Genomic DNA, 23,805 nt, shown 5'->3' with positions numbered 1-23,805 from the left:
CAGGTGTTTTAGCCAGAATTATCGATTTTATGGAGCCCAATGAATTGTGAGTTTCTTCATTTCATTTTTTTGAACAAACATTATTCAATTTCTTCTTGGAACACTACACTTTCACACTTGGAAATATTCTTTTCCCATTCTGCACTTTTTCACTTTCACACTTGGAACACTACAGTAACCCCTGTTGAAACAGTTTTCTGGGAAGATCAAACGAGCAAAAACAGTCTGAACAATGATCAATTCATTCGAGGATGGGAAGACGAGATATGCGACTGTTGTAAACAAACAGAATGTGAGTGACATGGGAAAACTACAGTAGTCCATCTGTCTTCTTACATCATTCACACTCTCCTCTCTCGCCTATTAATTCATTCTCTCCAATTCAGTCTCCCGACGTCTTCTCTCCCCGAATGACGTCCCCATTCTCTCTCTTTCATTTATCAGACCTTTTATGGATAATCTCCGTCTTTTTCCAAGCAATCAAGTCTTTTCTCGTCCTCAACGGAATGTTACCCCCACCCCCCTTTCCTCTACTCCATGTCCCATACGTTCCTTTGTGCAGAATTGTAGATTTTATGGAGTCCGATTCATTGTGAGTTTTTTTTCTTTTTATGTTTTTAAAGCTTAGTTTTCTATTTCAGAGTATCGCTGTCTTTTTGTTCTAGGAAAAGTCACTCTGTCATAAAAACACATCGAAGAGCACCATTCAATGGACGTTTCTGTGTTTCGGGATATGACAACAATTTATCATTTAGTACATTTCGAAATCGCAATTGTGTGTTGAGCGTAAGTAGTAGCTACGCATTCGTTACAAGTGAGGAAAGAGAAGAAATGGAATACGTTAGAATAAACTGGATGCGTGTTGGAGTGTACCGTTCGAATGGAAATCTTGTGTTACGCTGGTATGGTGATACAACAAAGGGATTGAAAGAGATCACTAATTATGTGACTAATCTATTTAATATTGATGTATCAGAAGTCTGTGTATTTAAAGATGCAATTGAAATGATTGAATGGGTGAACAGAAGACAAAAGACACCATTGAAAAAAGTGGTTAACATAGCCTGGGTTGTCATTCCATCGGAAGTAATGATTTATATTCTGAGGGATTGCACAACTTTATCTGAAATAAGCATTCACTCTGAGGCTGCACCTAATTTCCGTTTCTCGGGAAATTTCCGAAGAATCGATTGCTTAGATATCTGGCATGGACGATGGGTGACAATTGACAACCTATTGACAATGGATGGAATTGTTATTAATCTGAAAAAGTCTACCCTGACTAACAATGATTTAAATGTCTTTCTGAAGCACTGGCTGTCTGGAGGGTGTCCTCGATTGAAACTATTCTGCGCCGAAACTGATTCCGTGGATATCTTTCGAGTTCTAGCTGGTCTCAGGCAAAATGCCGTTTTTGTGGAGAATCGTCGTGACTACAACAGGTAAGAACTCAATGTATTCTATTCTAACAACTCATAAATTCCAGCCCCTATGGACACCAATGGACTTTGTGGGATGGATATGACATCAAACGTGCGGATGGTGTGACAGCTACAGTACACTATGAGCCACTGGGAGCCTTAGTCATTGCTGTTTGGCCAGAAGCCAGTGATAATTATACTTAAACGTTATTTTGGTCCCTTTTGTTTCGTTAATCTAACTGTACTCAAAAAATCTCTACCTTTCTCGATAGTACAAATAAACATTTTTGTCTTTTTGTTATGATGCGTTTTGAAAAAGTCAAAAAGGGTATTAACTCTTCAAAAACACAAACAGAAACAATCCCACTGATAACATATTATGGGAAAACACCACTTCCGTCATGTCATTTCCCCTCCTGGAATGGATGAGAGGACGAGAGACGAGAGAAAGTGTGGAAGAGACATGGGAAAACTACAGTAACCCGGTGAGGCCCTGGGGGGTTGTTTGGAGGTATTACCCATCCGCCGGTGGCTGACCACTCGTTCAAAGTTCGGCCCGGGGACGCGGAGTGGGTCTCGACGCGACTACCGTAGTATAAAACTTTTTAGAGGCGAAAGTACGGTCAAGAGCCGCCGTAAATCGAAATTCCGCAACGAGACCCACTCCGCGTCCCCGGGCCGAACTTTGAACGAGCGGTCAGCCGCCGGCGGATGGGTAATAATGGAAGAGATGACGAGAGATGAGAGCGTTCAGAGAAATTGTGAATGACGTGGGAAGACAGCTGGACTACTGTAGTTTTCCCATGTCACTCATATTCTGTTTGTTTTTCTCTTATCTTTCCTACTCATCCATTCTCTCCTATTCAGTCTCCCCACGTCTTCTCTCCCAGTATGACGTGTCCCTTCCCTCTCTTTCGTTTGCTTTTTTGGATAATCTCCGTCTTGTTCCAAACAGTCAAATCATTGCTCATCTCCAACACCCCGTTACCTCCACCTCACTTCCCTCCCAAAAAAACTTCTCCTGTCATACCCGACGTACCGGTACTCTCACCTCACTTCCCTCTCCTCCTTGTCCCATACGTTCCGTTAAGGAGAATTATTGATTTTATGGAGCCGAAAGCATTGTAAGTTTCCTCTTTTTTCGTTTTCAAATCTTCATTTTCTATTTCAGAGTATCCCTTTCCTTTTGCTCTCGGAAAAGTCACTCTGTCATAAAAACTCAACGAAGAGCACCATTCAATGGACGTCTCTGTGTTTCGGAATTCGACAGCAATTTATCATTCCGTTCATTTCGAAATCGCGATTGTGTGTTGAGTGCCCGCGATTGTTCGTATTTTTCAAGTTCTGAGAGAAGTAATTATGTTAAAATGAACGGGCAGGACGTTCCAGTTCACGTACACCCTTTGGATGGATATCTAGTTTCACGCTGGTATAATACAACGGACGGATTAAAAGAGATCACTGATTATGTGACCGACCTTTTCAATATTGATGTATCAGAAGTCCGTGTATCTGGCGATTTATTCAAAATGATTGAATGGGTGAACAGTAGACAAAAGACACCGTTGAAAAAAGTGGTTGCCTGGATTGCTTGCCCAGCAGAAAATAAAATTATATACCTCGTGAGGGACTGCACAACTTTATCTGAAATAAGCATTCTCTCAAAGGCTCCACCCAATTTCCGCATATTGGGAAATTTCCGAAGAATCGATTGCTTAGATATCTGGCATGGACAATGGGTGACACTTGACAACCTATTAACAATGGATGGAACTGATATTATTCTGGGATCATCTAGTCTGTCTAATAGTGATTTGAATTTTTTTCTGAAGCATTGGCAGTCTGGAGGGTGTCCTCGATTGAAACTATTCTGCGCCACAACTGATTCCGTAGATATCTTACAAGTACTTGATGGCCTCATGCATAATGCAGTTTTTGTGGAGAATCGTCGAGACTACACCAGGTAAAATAATCCGATATATTAGTAGTTTCTCATAATTCCTTATTTTCAGCCCATTTGGATACATCAGAATCTTGTCAGGTGGATATGACATTCAACGTGAGGATGGTGTGACTGCTACAGTTTGCAAACAGGAAAATGGAACCTTGGTTATTGCAGTTTGGCCTGAGACCACTATTAATGATAAATAAACGGTCTTTTTTTCTTCCATTTTGTTTATCACTTAACTACAGTGTCAACCACTCGAACTTTTTTTCTATTTATATCGCATTGTGATTTTTGTTTTTGAAAAACGAAAATATATCATGAACTTCACCAAATAAAGATGGTATCTTTGAAGCCATAAATGACAAGGGGTTTTTTTTGGGTAGATCATCAATCATCATCCATCGACGCTTGCCAATGGTGATCGATTTTTCTAAAAATCTACATGGACCCTTTAGAAAATCAATAATTTGAACACTGATTGGTTAGGATGGGAAGACGAGAGATGAGACTGTGGGAAACGTAAGTGACATGGGAAACCTACAGTAGTCCATCTGTCCTCTCCCACGTCACTCTCACTCTCATCTCTTGTCTACCTTCATTCCCTCCAATTCAGTCTCCCCACGTCTTCCTTCTCAGAATGACGTCTCCCTTCTCTCTTTTTCATTTGCTTTCTTGGATAATCTCTGTTTTCTTTCAAACAATCAAGTACTTTCTCATCTCGAACATTCCGTTACCTCCACCTCTCTTCCCTCTCTTTCACCTCCCATACCTTCCGTTAGGCAGAATTATAGATTTTATGGAGTCCGATGCATTGTGAGTTTTTTTTCTTTTTATGTTTTCAAATCTTAGTTTTCTATTTCAGAGTATCACTATCTTTTTGCTCCCAGAAAAGTCACTCTGTCATAAAAACTCAACGAAGAGCACCATTCAATGGACGCCTCTGTATTTCGGAATTCGACAGCAATTTATCATTCCGCACATTTCGAAATCGCGATAGTGTGTTGAGTGTCTGCGATATTTTGTTTTTTCCCAATTCTAAGAGAAGTAATTATGTTAAAATGAGCGGGCAGTACGTTCCAGTTGAAGTGCACCGTTCGGATGGAAATCTTGTCTCATACTGGCATAATACAACGGACGGATTGAAAACTATTACTGATTATGTGACCGACCTTTTCAATATTGATGTATCAGAAGTCTGTGTATCTGACGATTTATTCAAAATGATTGAATGGGTGAACAATAGACAAAAGACACCATTGAAAAAAGTGGTTGCCTGGGTTGCTTGCCCAGCAGAAAATAAAATTATATACCTCGTGAGGGACTGCACAACTTTATCTGAAATAAGCATTCACTCAAAGGCTCCACCCAATTTCCGCATATTGGGAAATTTCCGAAGAATCGATTGCTTAGATATCTGGCATGGGCAATGGGTGACAATCGATAACCTATTAACAATGGATGGAATTGATATTATTTTGGGATTTTCTAGTCTGTCTAATAGTGATATGAATGCCTTTCTGAAGCACTGGCTGTCTGGAAGGTGTCCTCGATTGAAATTATTCTGCGCCACAACTGGTTCCGTGGATATATTTCAAGTACTCGCTGGTCTACAGCGTAATGTAGTTTTTGTGGAGAATCGTCGAGACTACACCAGGTAAAATAATCCGATATATTAGTAGTTTCTCATAATTCCTTATTCCCAGCCCATTCGAATATAGCAGAATCTTGTCATTCGGATATGACATCAAACGTGCGGATGGTGTGACTGCTACAGTATGCGAACAGGGGAACGGAACCTTGGTTATTGCTGTTTGGCCTGAGACCACTTACAATTATAATTAAACGCTATTTAATTTGATCCAACCGTTTTGTTTATCTAACTATGCATAACTGAAGTGAAACCTTTTTTCAATATCTACCGTCTTATAATTTGTTTAAACAAGAATCGATCACATTTTCCACCAAATAAAGATGATATGTCTAAAGCCAGAAGTGACGAGAGTGAATTTTTGTGTAGATTGTCAATTATCATCCATGCCGATAGTTATCCAATCGATTTTTTCTAAAATGCTCATCTGAAACACTACAGTAACCCAGTTGAAACAGCTTTCTGGGAAGATGAAACGAGCAAAAACAGCCTGAACAATGATCAATTCATTCAATGAGGGGAAGACGAGAGGTGAGACTGTTGGAAATAAACAGAATATGAGTGACATAAGAAAATTACAGTAGTCCATCTGTCCTCCCACGTCACTCAAACTCTCCTCTCTCGTCTATTCATCCATTTATTCCAATTTAGTCTCCCTTCGTCTTCTCTCCCAGAATGACGTTTCTCTTCGCTCTCTTGCTTTGTTGGATTATTTCCGTCTTCTTTGAAGCAATCGAGTCTATCCTCATCCCCAACATACCATTGCCCACACCTCACTTTCCTCCGTCTCAAACTGTTTCAACCCGTCAACCCGATGTTTCGGTACCCACGTCCCCCTTCCCTCTTCTCCATATCCCATACCTCCCGTTAGGCAGAATTATTGATTTTATGAAGGCCGATGCATTGTGAGTTTCCTCTTATTTCGTTTTCAAATCTTCATTTTCTATTTCAGAGTATCCCTTTCCTTTTGCTCCCAGAAAAGTCACTCTGTCATAAAAACTCAACGAAGAGCACCATTCGATGGACGTTTCTGCGTTTCAGAATTTCACAGAAATGTGTCATTCCGAACCTTTCGAAATCGCGATTGTGTGTTCAGTGTTTGCGATTGTTCATGTTTATCAAGTTCTGAGAGAAGTAATTATGTTAAAATGAACGGGCAGTACGTTCCAGTTCACGTGCATTCTGTGGATGGATATCTAGTTTCACGCTGGGAGAACACAACGGACGGATTGGGAATTCTCACTGACTACGTTACTGATCTATTCAATATTGATGTATCAGAAGTCTGTGTATCGAAAGATGCAATTAACATCATTGAATGGGCGATAATAAGACAAAAGACACCATTGGAAAGTGTCTCTGTCTGCGGCGTTACATCATCAGAAGAAGAACTGATTTATATTTTGAGGGATTGTCGGTGTTCAGCTCAAGCACAAATCAACTCATATGCTCCACCCAATTTCCGCTTCTCCGAAAACTTTCGGAGAATCGATTTCTTAGTTATCTGGCATGGAGAATGGGTAACAATTGACAACCTATTGACAATGGATGGAATTGTTATTAGTCTGGGATACTCTAATCTATCTGATAGTGATTTGAATCTCTTTCTGAAGCATTGGCTAGCTGGAGGATGTCCTCGATTGAAATATTTAAACGCTGGTATTCATTCTGTAAACATTTTGCAAGTACTCGCCGGTCTCATGCATAATGCCGTTTATGTGGAAAACAGTCGTAACTACACCAGGTGAACATTCGATACGTTTCTATTCTAACAACTCCAAAATTTCAGCCCATTTGGATACACATCGATATTGTCAGATGGATATGACATCCAACGTTCAGATGGTGTGACGGCTACAGTACACTATCATTCTCCAAGAACTTTTCTCATTGCAGTTTGGCCAGAGACCACTCATAATTCTAATTAAACTTTCTTATTCATTCCTTCACTGTTCTGTTTATCTAACTGTACTCAAAAATGCTCTACCTTTCTCAATGGTAATTAAAACTTTACTTTTGTAATTATTGTTTGATCTTATAAATATTTTCGGAAAACTAGAAACGATCCCAATTTCCATTGAAAAAAGGGGATTAGTTTAAAACTAAAAATGACAATGGGGACTTTTTTTGTTTTGATGCGTTTGCCACGTGTCCCCACGTTTCGTCTTATCAGTTGAATAAAATATAGTTTTTTCTCTTTTTTTATAAATATTATTTTCTCATTCTACACTTTTTCACTTTCCAACTTTAACTCTTCGTTAAAATCACTTCCATCATGTTCAATCCTCTCCCTGGCAATTCGGGAATAGTCGATATTCACTTATAACAAGAGAAAATGAAAAAGTTTAACAAGGGAACCCCAAGACCATGCAAATGCTTAAGTCACGCCGTCCGCACGTCGTATGCATGTATTACCATCCATACTCAAAAAAGACGCCTCCATCAATGGCACAGTACCTGAAAAATAAATGTTTGATTTGTAACTCTATCATCATATATATTTTAATCACTAGGCATGAAAGCAGTTCTTCAAACCATACTTGCAATGGGCAGAGCCGGGCCTAAATTTGATTTATGATGTAAATTCTTATTTGAAAAAGTGTTGTGTCAAATTTCGAAAGAAAATTCCAAGTCAATTGTTAAAACTACAATATAAACAAAACCAACAGAAATGATCAAATAAGTAAATTCCCTCTAAACGTGTTCATAATCTGATTCTGGCCAGACAACAACAATCATTTCTCCGTTTTCTTGATGGCATACGGTAGCAGTCACACCGTCCGCACGTCGTACATCATATCCATCCCACAAAAAGAAGACGTGGGAGAGTAATGAATAGAATGGAGGGAATCGATGAGAGGACGAGAGAGTCTAAAGAATGCATGGAAGTGACCTAGGATAACTACAGTAACCCGGTGAGGTACTGCGGGTAGGGATGTTAAAAATACGTTTTACGGCAACCGTCGCCTTTTTCATTTTCGCCGACGGCGATAATCGCCGCTTTAAAAAAAGTGATTTTCTCCTTTCTTATTTCCGGCGGCGGCCGCCTTCGCCGACTTTTAAACATGCAATTTTTGCCGCGTTTCATTTCCAAAACGGTAAAACGCAGTTTTTTAAATGGCGCAGCGTAAAGGCGAAGGCGACCCGCAACATCCCTACCTGCGGGAAAATATGTAACGTCAGAACAAAGGTTGTTTAGTGATCTGGAGCAAAGCTAGGCGGGAATCTCAAATTTCCGAAATTTGGTGGAATAATGATATTCAAGTTTTTTGAAAAATATACGACTGGACTTAGTCTAACAAATACATTAACTAATCACAAATACATTAACTAATCACACTTCCTTGTCCGGTTTATTTATAGCATCAAGTCAGATTTCAACCTTTGAGAACTTAAAACCAGACTTGCAACGGGCCGGGCCGGGCCGGAAGTAAAATTTCTAGGGCCCGGCCCGGCCCGGTCGGCCCGGAAGTTCAGTACTGAAAAAAATTCAAAATTTTTTTCGAAAATTTCCCGATTTTTTTTGAAAAATATTTCTTAAGAACAACTTTTTGTAGGTTCCGAAGGTTGTTGAAAAATATACTTGAGGAAAAATATGAAAAATTTTCAGAAAATAAATTGTTCGACAAAAAATTGTAGTGGAAAAAGTTCAAAAATTCAAATCCGGGCCGACCGGGCCGGGCCGGGCCAAAACCGGGCCGGGCCGGAATTTTGCAAGTCTGCTTAAAACATTTCTGATATCGTTCCGTTTTAAATAATCAGTATACCACTTCATTCATAACTGGAATTCAACAAAACCACATCAAATGCATTATTTGTGTCATTACGGCCAAACAACAATAGTCAAGTATCCCTCAGTCTGGTGGAATACTGTAGCAGTAGAGTATAGTTAGATAAATGAAACAATATTAAAAAAATGAAAAACAAGTTTAATTATAATTATAAGGGGTCTCTGGCCAAACTGCAATAATTAAGGTTCTCGGTGGTTGATAGTGTACTGTAGCCGTCACACCATCCTCACGTTGGATGTCATATCCACCTGACAAAACTCTGCTGTATCCAAATGGGCTGAAATAAGGAATAATGAAGAACCGCTAATCAGTGGAACTATTACCTGGTGTAGTAACGACTGTTCTCCACAAAAACGGCGTTACGCATCAGACCATCAAGTACTTGAAACATATCCACAGAACCAAGTCTAGCGCAAAATAATTTCAATCGAGGACACCCTCCAGCCAGCCAATGCTTCAGAAAAACATTCAAATCTCTACTAGTCAGAATAGATGTTTCTAAAACAATATCAATTCCATCCATTGTCAACAGATTGTCAAGTGTCATCCATTCTCCATGAATGATATCCAAGCAATCGATTATTGGGAACTTTTCCGTGAACCGAAAGTTCTGAGGAGGTTTTAGGCGTATGCTTAATTTAGACGTAAGACGACAGTATTTCAGAATATAGATCATCTCTTCTTCTGATGATGTGGCATTCCTGTCCACGTACCAAACTCTTCTCAATGGTGTCTTTTGTCTACTGTTCACCCATTTAATCATGTGGAAGGATTGTTTTGAAGCCCAGATATCTGATACATCAATATTGAATAGGTTAGTAACATATTCAGTGATAACTTTTAATCCATCCGTTGTATTCTCCCAATATGACATAAGATATCCATCCAAATGATCCATTTCGACTCGTACATGTTGTCCACCCATTTTCACATTCTCCATGCTTTCATAATTAATATTGTCTACAAACTTATGTGCACTCAACACACAATTGCGTTTTCTAAGTAAACCCAAGACAAATCTTGGAAATGAGAGGAATGATGAACTTTTATCGGATTCCTCAACAAGCAGATGCCCGTCAAATGACAATTTTCGTTGAGTTTTAATAACGGAGTGACTTTTCTGAGAGCAAAAGGAGAGAGATACTCTGAAAAGAAGAGTAAAACAGCTTTGGAAAAAATTTTAAAAAGAAGCTCACAATGCATCGGGATCCATAAAATCGATAACTCTGCCTAGAGGGAGGTATGGGACATGGAGGAGAGGGAAGGGAGACGTCATCCTTCGACAGAAGACGTGGGGAGTAATGAATGGAATGGAGGTAATAAACGGGAAGACGAGAGATGAGAGAATTTAGAGAAAGTGGTGTGAAAGCGACGTGGGATGACAGATGGACTACTGTAGTTTTCCCATGTCACTCACACTCTGTCATTCTGTCTCATATCTCATCTTCCCATCTTTTAATTAATTATTAATTATTCAAACTGTGTTCCTTCTTCTACTGTAGTGTTCCAGATAAGAGTTTTAGAAAAATCGATCGCATAATCATCGGCAAGCTGGATGACCATTTACAATCAAAAACATTTTCGTTTCTAGTTTTAAACAAATCCACTTTATTTGATGAAATTCGAGATCATTTCTTGTTTTTCAATAATAAAAAATTATAAGACAGTAGGAAAAAGCATTGAAAAAGTTCAAGTGGCTGGCACTGTAGTTAGCATAGTCGGATAAAAAGACGAATAAAAAACAATTGAAGATAATTTAATTATAATTATAAGTCGCCTCTGGCCAAACAGCAATAACCAAGATTCCAGTTTCCTGAAGGCATACTGTAGCAGTCACACCATCCACACGCCGTACATCGACTCCAAATGACAAAATTCTGCTGTATCCAAATGGGCTGAAATGAGGAATCATGAAAAACTACTAATATATCAAACTATATTACCTGGTGTATTCTCGACTATTCTCCACAAAAACGGCATTATGTATGAGGCCGTCAAGTACTTGTAAGATATCCACGGATCCTGTTCTAGCGCAGAATAGTTTCAATCGGGGACACCCTCCAGACAGCCAGTGCTTGAGGAAAACATTCAAATCACTATAGGATAGTTTTGCATTGTCTAGATAAATATCAATTCCATCCATGCTCAATAGGTTGTCACTTGTCACCCATTCTCCATCACTAATATCTAAGCAATCGATTTTTGGAAACTTTTCCGTGAAACGAAAGTTTTGAGGAGGTTTTAGGTGCATGCTTAATCGAGACATAGAACCACAGTATTTCAGAATATATGTCATTTCTTCTGATGATGTGGCACTGGAGTCCGAGTAACTAACGTTTTTCAATGGTGTCTTTTGTCTACTGATCACATGTTGAATTATATGGAAGGATTGCTTTGAAGCCCAGATATCTGATACATCAATATTGAATAGATTGGTAACATAGTCAGTGATAACTTTTGATCCCTCCGTTGTATTCTCCCAGTATGAAATAAGATATCCATTCAAATGATCCATTTCGACTCGTACATGTTGTCCACCCATTTTCACAGATTCCATGCCTTCATAATTAATATTGTCTACAAACTTAAGTGCACTCAACACACAATTGCTTTTTGGAACTATCAAACAGACAAATTTTGTAAATGAAAGAAATGATGAATTTTTATAGGATTCCCCAACAAGTAGATGTCCGTCAAATGGCAATCTTCGTTGAGTTTTAATAACGGAGTGACTTTTCTGAGAGCAAAAGGAGAAAGATACTCTGAAAAGAAGAAGAATAGCTTTGAAGACGTGGAAAGAAGAAACTTATAATGCTTTCGGCTCCATAAAATCGATAACTCTGCCTAAAGGGACATACGGGACATGGAGGAGAGGGAAGGGAGACGTCATCATTTGACTGAAGATGTGGGGAGTAATGAATGGAATGGAGGGAATGGATGAGAAGACGAGAGAGGCTAGAGTTTAGAAAACGTGAGAGAGTGACATGGGAAGACAGCTGGTCTACCGTTATTTTTAAATGTTACTCATATTCTGCTTGTTTTCTGGGAAACTACAGTAGTCCAGCTGTCTTCTCACGTCATTCACACTCTCCTCTCTCGCCTATTCATCCATTTATTCCAATTCGTCGTCTTCTCTCCCAGAATGACGTTTCTCTTCTCTCTCTTTCGTTTGCTCTCTTGGATAATCTCCGTCTTCTTCCAAACAATCAAATCATTGCTCGTCCTCAACGGACTGTTACCTCCACCACCCTTCCCTATCTTCCGTGTCCCATACCTCCCGTTAGCCAGAATTATCGATTTTATGGAGCCCGAAGCATTGTGAGTTTCTTCTTATTATAATTTCAAATCTTTATGTTATATTTTAGAGTATCCCTGTCTCTCTGCTCCCGGAAAAGTCACTCTGTCATAAAAACTCAACGAAGAGCACCATTCAATGGACGTATCCGTGTTTCATGGCCACACAGAGACGTCATGTTTTATTCAGTCAAAAATCTAACTCGTGTTTTGCGTGCTGCCAATTACTCGTATTTTCCCAAGTCTGAGAGAAGTAATTATGTGAAAATGAACGGGCAGAACGTTCCAGTTATAATGCACCCTTTGGATGGATTTCTAGTTTCCGGCTGGGAGAATATAACGGAGGGATTGGAAACTATTACTGACTATGTTACCAACCTATTCAATATTGATATATCAGAAGTCTTTGTATCTGACGATTCATTCAAAATGATAGAATGGGTGAACAGTAGACAAACAACACCATTGAAAAAAATAGTTTACATGGCCATGGCCTGGAGTCCTTGCTCATCGGAAGATGAAATGAATTATATTCTGAGGGATTGCCGGTGTTCATCTGAAATACGCATCCACTCAAAGGCCCCATCCAGTTTCCGCTTCTCGGGAAACTTCCGTAGAATCGATTGTTTAGATATCAGTAATTCCGAATGGGTAACAATAGATAACTTATTGACCATGGATGGAATTGATATTCATCTAGACAATGCCAGTCTATCAAATAGTGATTTGAATGTCTTCCTCAAGCACTGGCTGTCTGGAGGGTGTCCTCGATTGAAACTATTCTGCGCTAGAATTGGTTCTGTGGATATCTTTCGAGTTCTAGCTGGTTTACGGCATAACGTCGTTCGTGTGGAGAATCGTCGTGACTACAACAGGTAAGAACTCAATGTATTCTATTCTAACAACTCATAAATTCCAGCCCCTTTGGACACCAATGGACTTTGTGGGATGGATATGACATCCAACGTGCGGATGGTGTGACAGCTACAGTACACTATGAGCCAGTGGGAGCCTTAGTTATTGCAGTTTGGCCAGAAACCACTCATAATTATAATTAAATTTTTTATTGTTCATTCTGTTCTGTTTATCTAACTGTACTCAAAAGATCTCCAGCTTTATCGATGGTAATCAAAACTTCGCCATTCATATGTTTGATCACATAAATATTTTTCCCCCTTTTGTTATGATGCGCTTCCCCACGTTTTGTACTTTATTTTTGCCTCTTCTCTACAAAATACCACTTCCCTTTCCCTCTTTCCTGCTTCACCGTCTCTGCCGAGCCCCGATTGTCTCCAGGTGTCTTACCAGTTGAATAGAATCTCCCTCTCTTTTCATATATTTTATATTTTTTCCATTCCACACTTTTTCACCTTTCAACCTCCACCCCTCTTTTGACACTGCACCCCCACTGACGTCAAACTGTCGGACACCAGTCATTTCTTGAAAAATGTTGTTATCAGTTGGACGTCGAAAATGGTGTAAACTCTTCTGAAACACAAAGAGAAAGAAACCCACTGATAACAAATTATTGAAAGGCATCACTTCATACTTTTCGAGCGTATTATCTGTGGGATTTCAAAAATTATTCGTGAAAAAGAATATAATGTCCGAGACAGTCTAGGTTACACCCTTTTCTTGTTAGTTCCTATCATGATGTCAAGCATGTCATGAGACAGCTGCAAATCTGAAAAAAAAACGTCAATAAAATATTTGTATGAAAGTGCAGCTGATAACAGAATAGTGTTATTCAATGACTTGTGTATTTTGACTGCTACCCCTAAAGTACTGATTTTTTTTGCTCATTCGATGAGTTTTCTTGAGACAAAATGACTCATAAAGGGTTTTCCTGTGACGTGACCTTGTTTTTGAAAAATTGAGATTTTTCGAAAATGCTATTTTTTCGAAAAATTTTTTTCATTAATTTTTTTCATTATTTTACCGGATTGCTCAGAAAATGGGCTTTGCACATAATTGTAGCAAATTTCATGTAGTTTTCGACAAAAATATGAAACTCATGAAAAAATAATTTTTTGATCCTGAAAAAAGTAAAAATGTGACACCCTCCAAAAACAACTCAAAACTAGTTTATAAACAAGAATAGATGCTAAAAACGGTAAATTCTGGTGCTTTTCGAAAAAAAAAATTTTTTTCAAGTTTCTGGAAAAATTTCATGTGGTCCCCCCTTATCAAAAATCGAAAAAAATTATTTTTCGAAAAACAGCCCAATTATAATTTTTGAAAAGCAATCGATATTTTTGGGTTGTTCTAAGCTTTTGAACAAGTTTGCTTGAGTTCTAGAGGAGTTATGGGCAATTGAATTTCATCCACATGAGAAAACTTGCAATTTTTGAGTGAGTGTTATGACAAGAGAACAGGGATGTACTTTCTTTTTTGAAAATAGTAAAACATAATCTGAAAATAGTTATTTTTATTAAATTTGATTAGGAGCGTGGACAATATTAGAAACTCGAACTCATTTCCAGCATGTCACATTTTTTCGAAAAATGAAAATTTTCAGAGCAATTTTTTCCTTAATTTTCAACTGGAAGCGACTATAGTGCTATATGAAAAAATAATCCACATAAGTTGTACTTTCTTACCATATGTATGTCACCTCTGCCGACCTCGAAAAAAAAAATTTTTTTTGGAGGGTGTCACATTTTTACTTTTTTCAGGATCAAAAAATTATTTGTTCATGAGTTTTATATTTTTGTCAAAAACTACATGAAATTTGCTACAATTATGTGCAAAGCCCATTTTCTGAGCAATCCGGTAAAATAATGAAAAAAATTAATGAAAAAATTTTTTCGAAAAAATAGCATTTTCGAAAAATCTCAATTTTTCAAAAACAAGGTCACGTCACAGGAAAACCCTTTATGAGTCATTTTGTCTCAAGAAAACTCATCGAATGAGCAAAAAAAATCAGTACTTTAGGGGTAGCAGTCAAAATACATTCCATGTCAGTCATTCATACTCTATTCTATCACTCTCTTCCTTCACAACTAATATTCATGATAGGGACACAATATCAGAAGCGGGGTTAAAACAAATTAAAATAATTATATCATTTCAGATTCAGAAACAAAGAGAGTTTTCCTAATAAAATAACCATAATTCAGGTGCCCCGGCCGTATGTTTTCCTCAAAAGAACAACACACTTCTGTACGCTTATTCTACTGATATCGACTATTACACGTTTTGGTATGGTGCCAGGAGTATAGTCAGTTATGCTTCTACCTATGCAACAACGGCAAATGTTCGATTCGATACAAAACAGGAAGAGGAGATTGAGTATAACACGGACTGGAAGTATGTTTCGTTTCTGTTTTTCGTGCTTTTTTAAACCATTTGATTCCAGTAGTTTGAATATTTCTATATATTCTCATCAACCGGATCCATCACTTGGATATGGAGATAATACTACTGGAAGCAACTTGTTCAAAATTTTGAAGGTTTGTACTATTTCATCTATCTTTTATTTATAAGACATTCCAGAAGTTTCTCAATAATGGGAAGGTGTCATTATGCGGAGCCCAAATTATTGTATTAGTGAAACGGTATCCAGATGAGTCTGATGTATCAGACATAATCACCCAACTACGAGCCAATCATGTGTTGGTGCACATTGGTGTCGACAGTATCCCATCGGGTGGTTCCAATTCTGCGACACTATATGAAATGTCATTTCAAACCAATGGATACTGTGCGTTCGCCACCGGCGGTGATCTTTTTAGTGTGAGTTTGTTTTAGAAAACTGGAAATTGAATAAAAAAGTTCACCGTGAAAGTTATTTATGTGGAAACAAGTCATACTCAGGGAATTTCGAGCGATTTTCTTACCGTTTGGGCGGCCGTGCTGCCGCTCAAATCTAGGGCGAAACGTGTGATGTTTTCAGCACCCCCTTTCGTGCCGATTCTCAAATTTTTTTTTTAAACAGTTACTGTTTTTATCAATATTTATTAAAAAGAAAAATTCATCAAGTTTTGTGAACTTCTTGTGGTTGTTGGCTGTGGGAGGAGTTGATGATTGAGAGGAAACCATCGATTTATGATTCGATGTGGGAGTAGAAGACGTTGTTAGTTTCATGATCATCCTCCTCGAAACAAGAATTTTAGCTTAAGGAACTAACGATGTAGTTGGTCCCGACACGAAAAAACAATGGAGTAATTTGTGTAATTTTGATTGACAAACCTCTTTTCTTCTGTCGACCGGTAGCTTTTTTTATATCCATAACAGAATAGTGTATTTGAAACAAAGTATTAGTACAGAATAATAATGAAAAAACAAGAAAAATTGCAATGAATTTTCCAGTACGATAAAACGTATGTTGTTAAACTTTGCAAATTGTCCAACAAATTGGCGTTTCGCTCGTCCCAACCACTCTTCCACTCTCAATTCTTTGACCTAACCGTCGCTCAACCCTTGCCCATTGGGCATTTTGCCCAAAAGTAGGAAATTTTCCATGCCATTTTTGTACGTTTCTGTGCAAGTGATTATGTTTTTCTGCTACTGTTTATATCTTGAAGAACTACGCTTCTACACAAGAGATATATCATTTTTGGAGATGATCACCACTACATTCTGTTCTTATCAAACAATTTTTAGGCTTTTGGCGACATGGCTTGGATACTTGGTAATCCTTACCAATTCATTGCTCAAAACTTTGTGGTTTCTGGATCGGGTCGAATCAAAATACCGGCATTTAAATCTCCGATACCACCTGGTATTCATGCAGATTTTTGTTATTTTGCAATAACTGTTCAAAACCACAGTAAGAATAATTTCCAATTTAATCTATATCACTCACAATGTTTGCAGCACTCGACAATTCATTCGTATCTATGAATCACACAATAGAGAGTACTACTGGATATGATGTGAAAACATTTCCGAGTAACGGTATTAATCTTCTTTGGGGAACTGCACAAACAGGTGAATTGTTTCTAAACGGATCCCTCTCTTACAAATGGACAATTGACTATCATTATAATAATGATGAACCACAAATCATAGAATGCAGAATGTACAGTCCTGAGTGAGTTTTTTAAAACTTTAACAATTGCATTACATTAATATTTCAGTTATCACGACTTTGTACCACTGCCAGACTTCAAATGATCATTTAATATTGTGTGTCGTTTTCCAATAAATGCATATTTCATTTCAATCAATGCCTTCTTACATTTAATCTTTACTAATAACAAACGCAAACGGGTGTATGTTTGTCTGTCTGTCGCCGATCCTACCGCCCTTCCTACTGAACCGTTTTTCTTCGAAGTTGGACCAGAAAATCAGAAATTTTCACCACTCGATGCCCGTCTATTTTTTTTAGTTAGAATAGGTCTCGACTAGGTCACTAGGTGAAAAAACGTGGTTTTCAAGCCATTCAGTGGCATTTGGTTACGAAATAAGAGTTCACGGGGAAAATAATTATAGAACTTTTTCATTCTGCAAATGACTTCATTTCTACAAATTGTCACGAAAAATGCGTGGGAAATATTCGAAAACTCTATTTTTCTTTTTCTTACCGTGACACCCTCTCAAAGTTAGACTGAAAACGGCCAGTTATGTATTAGAATTATGGTCACTACTGTATTCTATTTTTTCCGAGGAGAGAGTTGGCACTGCCGCCGAACAGTCAAGATATTCAGTACTAAAAAGAAGATTTCCGTGTATATGAAAAAAGAAAAGTAAAGGAAAAGAAGATACTATCTGTTCACAAACACTCGCCGTTGTCCCAAAGACGAGCAACTTTGACGGAGTTCAAAAATTACGATCCCACGAACACCGAGTCAAAAACTGATGGTAGTTTACAATAAGAGTTTCGTCCGCAGCTTCGTGGGGGAGGGAGACGGCATCATCGCCGATTAGTGAAAAACGTGAAAAAATAACACGTTAAGTGCATTTTTTGAAGATGCGAATAGGAAAGTGTCCAAATTTCTACTTCAGTAAAAGAATGTTCGAGCAGAGAAAAACATAGTAAAACAAATTCCGCAAAATGGTTTTGATAAAGGTCTAGAAAAATGACATTCCCTGTATTTAGTGCAATTAATACTGAGACCTCGGATGTCTCCACCATTAAAGAAGCACCCGAAGTTACACCCAGAAGCTTAATGGGAGTAAAAATGAAGGAAGAACACTACTCAAAAAATTATGGTGAATTTTAAAGAAGGAACTTTTTCGTAGCTTGGTTAGTCTACCATATTCGGAGGAAGGAGCCGGCATTGCCGCCGATCAGTCAAATGTTAAAATTAGTATTTGAAAGATCATTATCTTCTTGAAAAGGGAAACAAGAAGAGATACCAAGTTCCTGTTCTTCTATGAGAGTATTTTAGATTTAAAAAAATTAAAACCGGAACGGGTTGCTTTGCTAACAAAAACTATCAACAAGTGAAGAAGTTATATGATCCAGCAGTAGGAGAAAATTCTGGCTGCGTTAACCGACTGGTTGATATTTATCTAGACAATGCAAAACTATCAAATAGTGATTTGAATGTCTTCCTCAGGCACTGGCTGTCTGGAGGGTGTCCTCGATTGAAACTATTCTGCGCTAGAACAGGATCCGTGGATATCTTACAAGTACTCGCTGGTTTACTGCGTAACGCCGTTTTCGTGGAGGGTCGTGGAGACTACACCAGGTAAAATAGTCCGATATATTAGTAGTTTCTCATGATTCCCTATTTCAGCCCATTTGGATATATCAGAACCTTGTTATTTGGATTCGATATACGGCGTGAGGATGGTGTGACAGCGACCGTATGCAAACAGGGGAATGGAACCCTGGTTATTGCTGTTTGGCCGGAGACCACTTATAATTATAATTAAGCGCTCTTTTGATCCTCCCGTTTTGTTTATCCAACTACCTATGTTCAACTACAGTGGCAGCCACTTTAACTTTTCTCAATGTCTACCGTCTTATAATTTGTTTAAACAAGAATTGATCACGAATTTCACCGAATAAAGAGGATTTGTTTAAAGTCAGAAACGACGAGAGTGATCTTTTGGATAGACTATCAAATGTCATTCATCTACATTTGTTTCTAAAGTTCTAATCTGGAACACTACCCAGTAGAAAAGCGTTCTGGGAAGATCAAACGAGCAAAAACAGTCTGAACAATAAACAATTCATTCGAGGATAGGAAGAGGAGATATGAGACTGTTGTAAACAAACAGAATGTGAGTGACATGGAAAAACTACAGTAGTCTAGCTGTCCTCCCACGTCACTCTCACTCTCATATCTTGCCTACTCATCCATTCATTCCAATTCAGTCTCCCCACGTTTTCCCTCGCAGAATGACGTTTCTCTTCGCTCTCTTGCTTTGTTGGATTATTTCCGTCTTCTTTGAAGCAATCGAGTCTTTTCTCATCCCCAACATCCCGTTACCTCCACCTCACTTTCCTCCATCTCAAACTGTCTCAATCCGTCAACACGACGTCCCGATACCCTCATCTCCTTTCCCTCTCTTCCTAGTCCCATTCGTCCCGTTAAGGAGAATTATTGACTTTATGAAGGCCGATGCATTGTGAGTTTCTTCTTATTTCGTTTTCAAATCTTCATTTTCTATTTCAGAGTGTCTCTATCTTTTTGCTCCCGGAAAAGTCACTCTGTCATCAAAACTCAACGAAGAGCACCATTCGATGGACGCCTCTGTGTTTCGGGGCCAAACAGAAATGTCATGTTTTATTCAGTCAAAAATCTCACTCGTGTGTTGCGTGCCGCCAATTATTTGCATTTTTCCAATTCTGACAAAAATAATTATGTAAAAATGAACGGGCAGTACGTTCCAGTGGAAGTTCACCGTTATAGTGGATATCTTATTTCGTACTCTGACAACACAATGAATGGGTTAAAGGCTATCACTGAGTATGTGACGGATCTGTTCAATTTGGATGTAGCCGTACTCAAGATCAATAGAGAGTCATTTCATCTGATTGAGTGGATGAATAGTAGACAGAAAACTCCATTGAAAAAAGTCGTTCACCTCGGCTGGAGAAGCAGATCAACAGAAGATGAAATGTATTATATTCTGAGGCATTGTCGGTGTTCATCTGAAATACGAATCCACTCAGAGGCTCCACCCAACTTCCGTTTATCGGAAAAATTCCGACAAATCGATTGCTTAGTTATCTGGCATGGACAATGGGTGACACTTGACAACCTATTGACAATGGATGGAATTGATATTATTTTGGAAAAGTCTACCCTCACTAACACTGATTTAAATGTCTTTCTGAAGCACTGGCTGACTGGAGGGTGTCCTCGATTGAAACTATTCTGGGCCAACACCGGTTCCGTGGATCTCTTTCAAGTACTTGCTGGTCTACTGGATAACGCAGTTTTTGTGGAGGATCGTCGTGACTATACCAGGTAAAAATTCAATATGTTTATATTCTAACAACTTCTAAATTTCAGCCCCTTCGGACACAAATGGATTTTGTGGGATGGATATGACATCCAACGTTCGGATGGTGTGACAGCTACAGTAAACTATCTGCCACCGAGAACCTTAGTTATTGCAGTTTGGCCAGAGACCACTCATAATTCTAATTAAAGGAGGACTGAAGTCATATTTTTTTATTTCAGATTCTCATACTTCAGAAAATTCTGAGCAACTTTCATCATTGGAGCATAGGCTAAAAATCGCTCTAAACACCCAAAATTCACGTTTTCCCGGCTCAAATTGAGCTTTCGTGGAAGAGTTTTCCCACGCGAATTTTTGCTCCCGTGTAGTCCTCTCGGACAAAATTATTTCTTTTAATTTCTCGATTTCTCGTTTTCTTGCTTTTTTCAACGAAATTTCGTGTTTTTTTTTCAATTTATATCGTAAAAAAAGAAGAAATAACACGAAATTTCGTTGAAAAAAGCAAGAAAACGAGAAATCGAGAAATTAAAAGAAATTAAAGAGACTATAATCCGGGTGGACTATAGTAATCGGTATGGCTAGACGGTTCAGTGGTAGATATTTATTCGGATGCAAAATATAAGTAATATAAGTCAATATAGGGAAGGGTGATACAGGTAAAGATAATGCAGGGGGAATATAGTTGGGGGGTATGGTAGATGGGACGGCAGACGGCAGCAGACGAGGACGGCAGGTGAAGGTGATCGACGGAGGAGATGGTGGTTCTCCTTCTCAAGAAGAGGTGAGGTAGAAGCGGCTGGTGTTCCTTTATATAGTGTTCCGCTTATCCAGTATTCCAGTTTGCCATTGCTTAATGTTTCGGTATGTTGGCACGAGTCATTGTTCGCAGATTGTCGGTCGATTACCATCTCCTCCGTCGATCACCTTCACCTGCCGTCCTCGTCTGCTGCCGTCTGCCGTCCCATCTACCATACCCCCCCCCCCAACTATATTCCCCCTGCATTATCTTTACCTGTATCACCCTTCCCTATATTGACTTATATTACTTATATTTTGCATCCGAATAAATATCTACCACTGAACCGTCTAGCCATACCGATTACTATAGTCCACCCGGATTATAGTCTCTTTAATTTTTTTTTAATTTCTCGATTTCTCGTTTTCTTGCTTTTTTCAACGAAATTTCGTGTTATTTCTTTTTTTTTTACGATATAAATTGAAAAAAAAACACGAAATTTCGTTGAAAAAAGCAAGAAAACGAGAAATCGAGAAGTTAAAAGAAATAATTTTGTCCGAGAGGACTACACGGGAGCAAAAATTCGCGTGGGAAAACTCTTCCACGAAAGCTCAATTTGAGCCGGGAAAACGTGAATTTTGGGTGTTTAGAGCGATTTTTAGCCTATGCTCCAATGATGAAAGTTGCTCAGAATTTTCTGAAGTATGAGAATCTGAAATAAAAAAATATGACTTCATTCCTCCTTTAAACTTTTTTATGTTGTCCCTTTTTTTATTCATTCAACAATGCTTAACTACAGTGCTGAACTCATTTAAATGTCTACCGTAGCCTGAAGTTTGATCTTATAAATTTTTTTGGAAAACCAGAAGCGATCACAATTTCCACCGAAAAAGGGTATTAGTTCTTAACCAGATAACGAGAATGATTTTTTACAGTGTCCAACTTTTGAAAAAATTTTAAGGAAATTTTTGTCTGAAGCTCATTTAAACTTCATTCAAACCTCTTTTGTTATAATGCGGTTGCGACGCATCCCCACGTTTTTACCTCATTTTCGGCCTACTCCTCTACCTTTCCGACCAAAATCCACTTTTCGTTGCTGTTTTCCTGTTTATTGACTTTTTTCTTCTGCCGCGCCCCATGTGTCTTATCAGTTGAATACGTCAAAAAGGGCGTTAACTATTCTGAAACACAAACAGAAATCAAAAATCCCAATGATAAGAAATTATTGAAAGGCATGTTCCTTCCTCTCCCTGTTAAGACTCTTCACTGATAACGGTGTTACTCGTAGACAACATGTCTCTGATCTTTATACTCTTGATAGTTTTTTGCGTTGTTATCAGTAAATTCCTTTTTTCTTATCATTCCAAAACATTAAGCTACTTCCCCCAGGAACGAATTTCATAAAAAAAACGGAAATTTTCTAAAATTTGGAGTTTCGAGAGAATTTTCAGAAGTTAGGTATAGTGTAAATCTGATATTTTTTGAGCAAAAAATAACTTTTTCTCAATCAGAATTAGGTATTCTGGTTGTAGAAAGACACAAATTAGAAATTTGAGCCAAAATAGTGATTTAGACTGGGATTTTTTAGGTATAATGGAAAAATCTGAAATTTTTGAAAAAATTTTTCTTCCAATTTCCAGATCACCTGTGACCGTAACCAACTGATGTTCGATATCGCCTCGTTTGAAATCGGGAATTTCATGGAAACTCAGAGAAGTCGACCGGAAAAACAGAAGGAATTCCAGATTCTCGTGGATATTATTCACTAATCAATCGGAGATAAATTGAACTTTTTGTAAAACTTTTGAATTTTCGCTTTTTTTTGTCAATTTTTCATTATTTTGTTGTGTTTTTTGTGAATTTTACTAAAAATTTGAAATTCCTGTTATTTTTCAGTTTTTAGCACAAAGCACACAAATCGAAATACTTGACTTTTTTGGTAAAAATAGCTATCAAATCCAGTTTTTCGGCTTCATCTTAGTTTCTTAGGACTTCGAGACTTCCAGAAACCAAAAAACAAAAAAGCAAAAAAAGATTTGACCTAGTTGAGGCTCGAACCCTGGTCGTTTTTATGTCACTGTCTACCACAACCACTCGGCCACCACTTTTTTTTTGGAAAATTGGGTTTTTGAGCAAAAACATCGTTTTTAGGGCGTTTTGTGTGGTTTTTAAGGATATGTTGATATTTCAACCCAACAAACTCTATTTTCTGGCAGTTTTGAAGGTTTTTGGCTCAAACTCTAAAGTTGAATCATATTTGAAAAAGAAGATGGCCTAATAGTGGCTTTTTGCAATCATAACCAGTTTTTGACACTTCTAGACATCCAAAAACCCGAAAATTGAAAATGCAAAGAAAATTTGGTCTAGGTGGGAATCGAACCGTGGTCGTTTTTGTGTCACTGTCTACCACAATCACTCGGCCACCACTTTTTTTGGAAAATTGGGTTTTTGACCAAAAATATAGTTTTTAGGGGGCTTTTTGTTCTTTTTGAGCTGAGAAATCGAAATATTTTACTTTTTCAATAAAAATAGCTCTCAAATTCATATACTTCTCCCTTTTTCAGATTAAGGGCTCATACAAGACAGGGTGATTTCGAACGAAA

The 23,805-nt window shown here is 38.1% G+C and overlaps 9 protein-coding genes across 9 annotated transcripts; 7 read left to right on the top strand and 2 right to left on the bottom strand.

The window, feature by feature from the left end:
• Positions 1-831: 831 nt before the first annotated feature.
• GCK72_015563 (uncharacterized protein) lies at positions 832-1,625 on the top strand (the record flags this gene model as incomplete). The annotated part of the gene is made up of 2 exons (XM_053730966.1): positions 832-1,442; positions 1,487-1,625. The coding sequence occupies 2 exons, from the start codon at positions 832-834 to the stop codon at positions 1,623-1,625; spliced, it is 750 nt and encodes a 249-aa protein (XP_053585738.1).
• A 1,163-nt stretch (positions 1,626-2,788) lies between these two features.
• Positions 2,789-3,572, top strand: GCK72_015562 (uncharacterized protein; the record flags this gene model as incomplete). The annotated part of the gene is made up of 2 exons (XM_053730965.1): positions 2,789-3,384; positions 3,434-3,572. 2 exons carry the CDS (start codon positions 2,789-2,791, stop codon positions 3,570-3,572), a joined length of 735 nt encoding a protein of 244 aa, XP_053585737.1.
• Positions 3,573-4,165: 593 nt separating this feature from the next.
• On the top strand, positions 4,166-5,211 carry GCK72_015561 (uncharacterized protein; the record flags this gene model as incomplete). Its single annotated transcript, XM_053730964.1, has 3 exons — positions 4,166-4,182; positions 4,232-5,023; positions 5,073-5,211. 3 exons carry the CDS (start codon positions 4,166-4,168, stop codon positions 5,209-5,211), a joined length of 948 nt encoding a protein of 315 aa, XP_053585736.1.
• A 954-nt stretch (positions 5,212-6,165) lies between these two features.
• Positions 6,166-6,945, top strand: GCK72_015560 (uncharacterized protein; the record flags this gene model as incomplete). The annotated part of the gene is made up of 2 exons (XM_003092944.2): positions 6,166-6,761; positions 6,807-6,945. 2 exons carry the CDS (start codon positions 6,166-6,168, stop codon positions 6,943-6,945), a joined length of 735 nt encoding a protein of 244 aa, XP_003092992.2.
• Positions 6,946-8,946: 2,001 nt separating this feature from the next.
• Positions 8,947-9,748, bottom strand: GCK72_015559 (uncharacterized protein; the record flags this gene model as incomplete). The annotated part of the gene is made up of 2 exons (XM_003092943.2): positions 8,947-9,085; positions 9,132-9,748. 2 exons carry the CDS (start codon positions 9,746-9,748, stop codon positions 8,947-8,949), a joined length of 756 nt encoding a protein of 251 aa, XP_003092991.2.
• An 816-nt stretch (positions 9,749-10,564) lies between these two features.
• On the bottom strand, positions 10,565-11,365 carry GCK72_015558 (uncharacterized protein; the record flags this gene model as incomplete). Its single annotated transcript, XM_003092947.2, has 2 exons — positions 10,565-10,703; positions 10,752-11,365. The coding sequence occupies 2 exons, from the start codon at positions 11,363-11,365 to the stop codon at positions 10,565-10,567; spliced, it is 753 nt and encodes a 250-aa protein (XP_003092995.2).
• A 585-nt stretch (positions 11,366-11,950) lies between these two features.
• On the top strand, positions 11,951-13,160 carry GCK72_015557 (uncharacterized protein; the record flags this gene model as incomplete). Its single annotated transcript, XM_053730963.1, has 3 exons — positions 11,951-12,126; positions 12,174-12,977; positions 13,022-13,160. 3 exons carry the CDS (start codon positions 11,951-11,953, stop codon positions 13,158-13,160), a joined length of 1,119 nt encoding a protein of 372 aa, XP_053585735.1.
• A 692-nt stretch (positions 13,161-13,852) lies between these two features.
• On the top strand, positions 13,853-17,220 carry GCK72_015556 (uncharacterized protein; the record flags this gene model as incomplete). The annotated part of the gene is made up of 7 exons (XM_053730962.1): positions 13,853-13,859; positions 15,222-15,411; positions 15,461-15,554; positions 15,598-15,837; positions 16,708-16,873; positions 16,921-17,137; positions 17,184-17,220. 7 exons carry the CDS (start codon positions 13,853-13,855, stop codon positions 17,218-17,220), a joined length of 951 nt encoding a protein of 316 aa, XP_053585734.1.
• A 2,176-nt stretch (positions 17,221-19,396) lies between these two features.
• GCK72_015555 (uncharacterized protein) lies at positions 19,397-20,655 on the top strand (the record flags this gene model as incomplete). Its single annotated transcript, XM_053730961.1, has 3 exons — positions 19,397-19,626; positions 19,674-20,471; positions 20,517-20,655. The coding sequence occupies 3 exons, from the start codon at positions 19,397-19,399 to the stop codon at positions 20,653-20,655; spliced, it is 1,167 nt and encodes a 388-aa protein (XP_053585733.1).
• Between the last annotated feature and the right edge of the window lie 3,150 nt (positions 20,656-23,805).

This window comes from Caenorhabditis remanei, chromosome IV (genome assembly GCF_010183535.1).
Source record: "Caenorhabditis remanei strain PX506 chromosome IV, whole genome shotgun sequence".
NCBI classification, from domain to species: domain Eukaryota; kingdom Metazoa; phylum Nematoda; class Chromadorea; order Rhabditida; family Rhabditidae; genus Caenorhabditis; species Caenorhabditis remanei.
The sequence above is the reverse complement of the archived record's forward strand: the minus strand, read 5'-3'. Positions and strand labels throughout refer to the sequence as shown.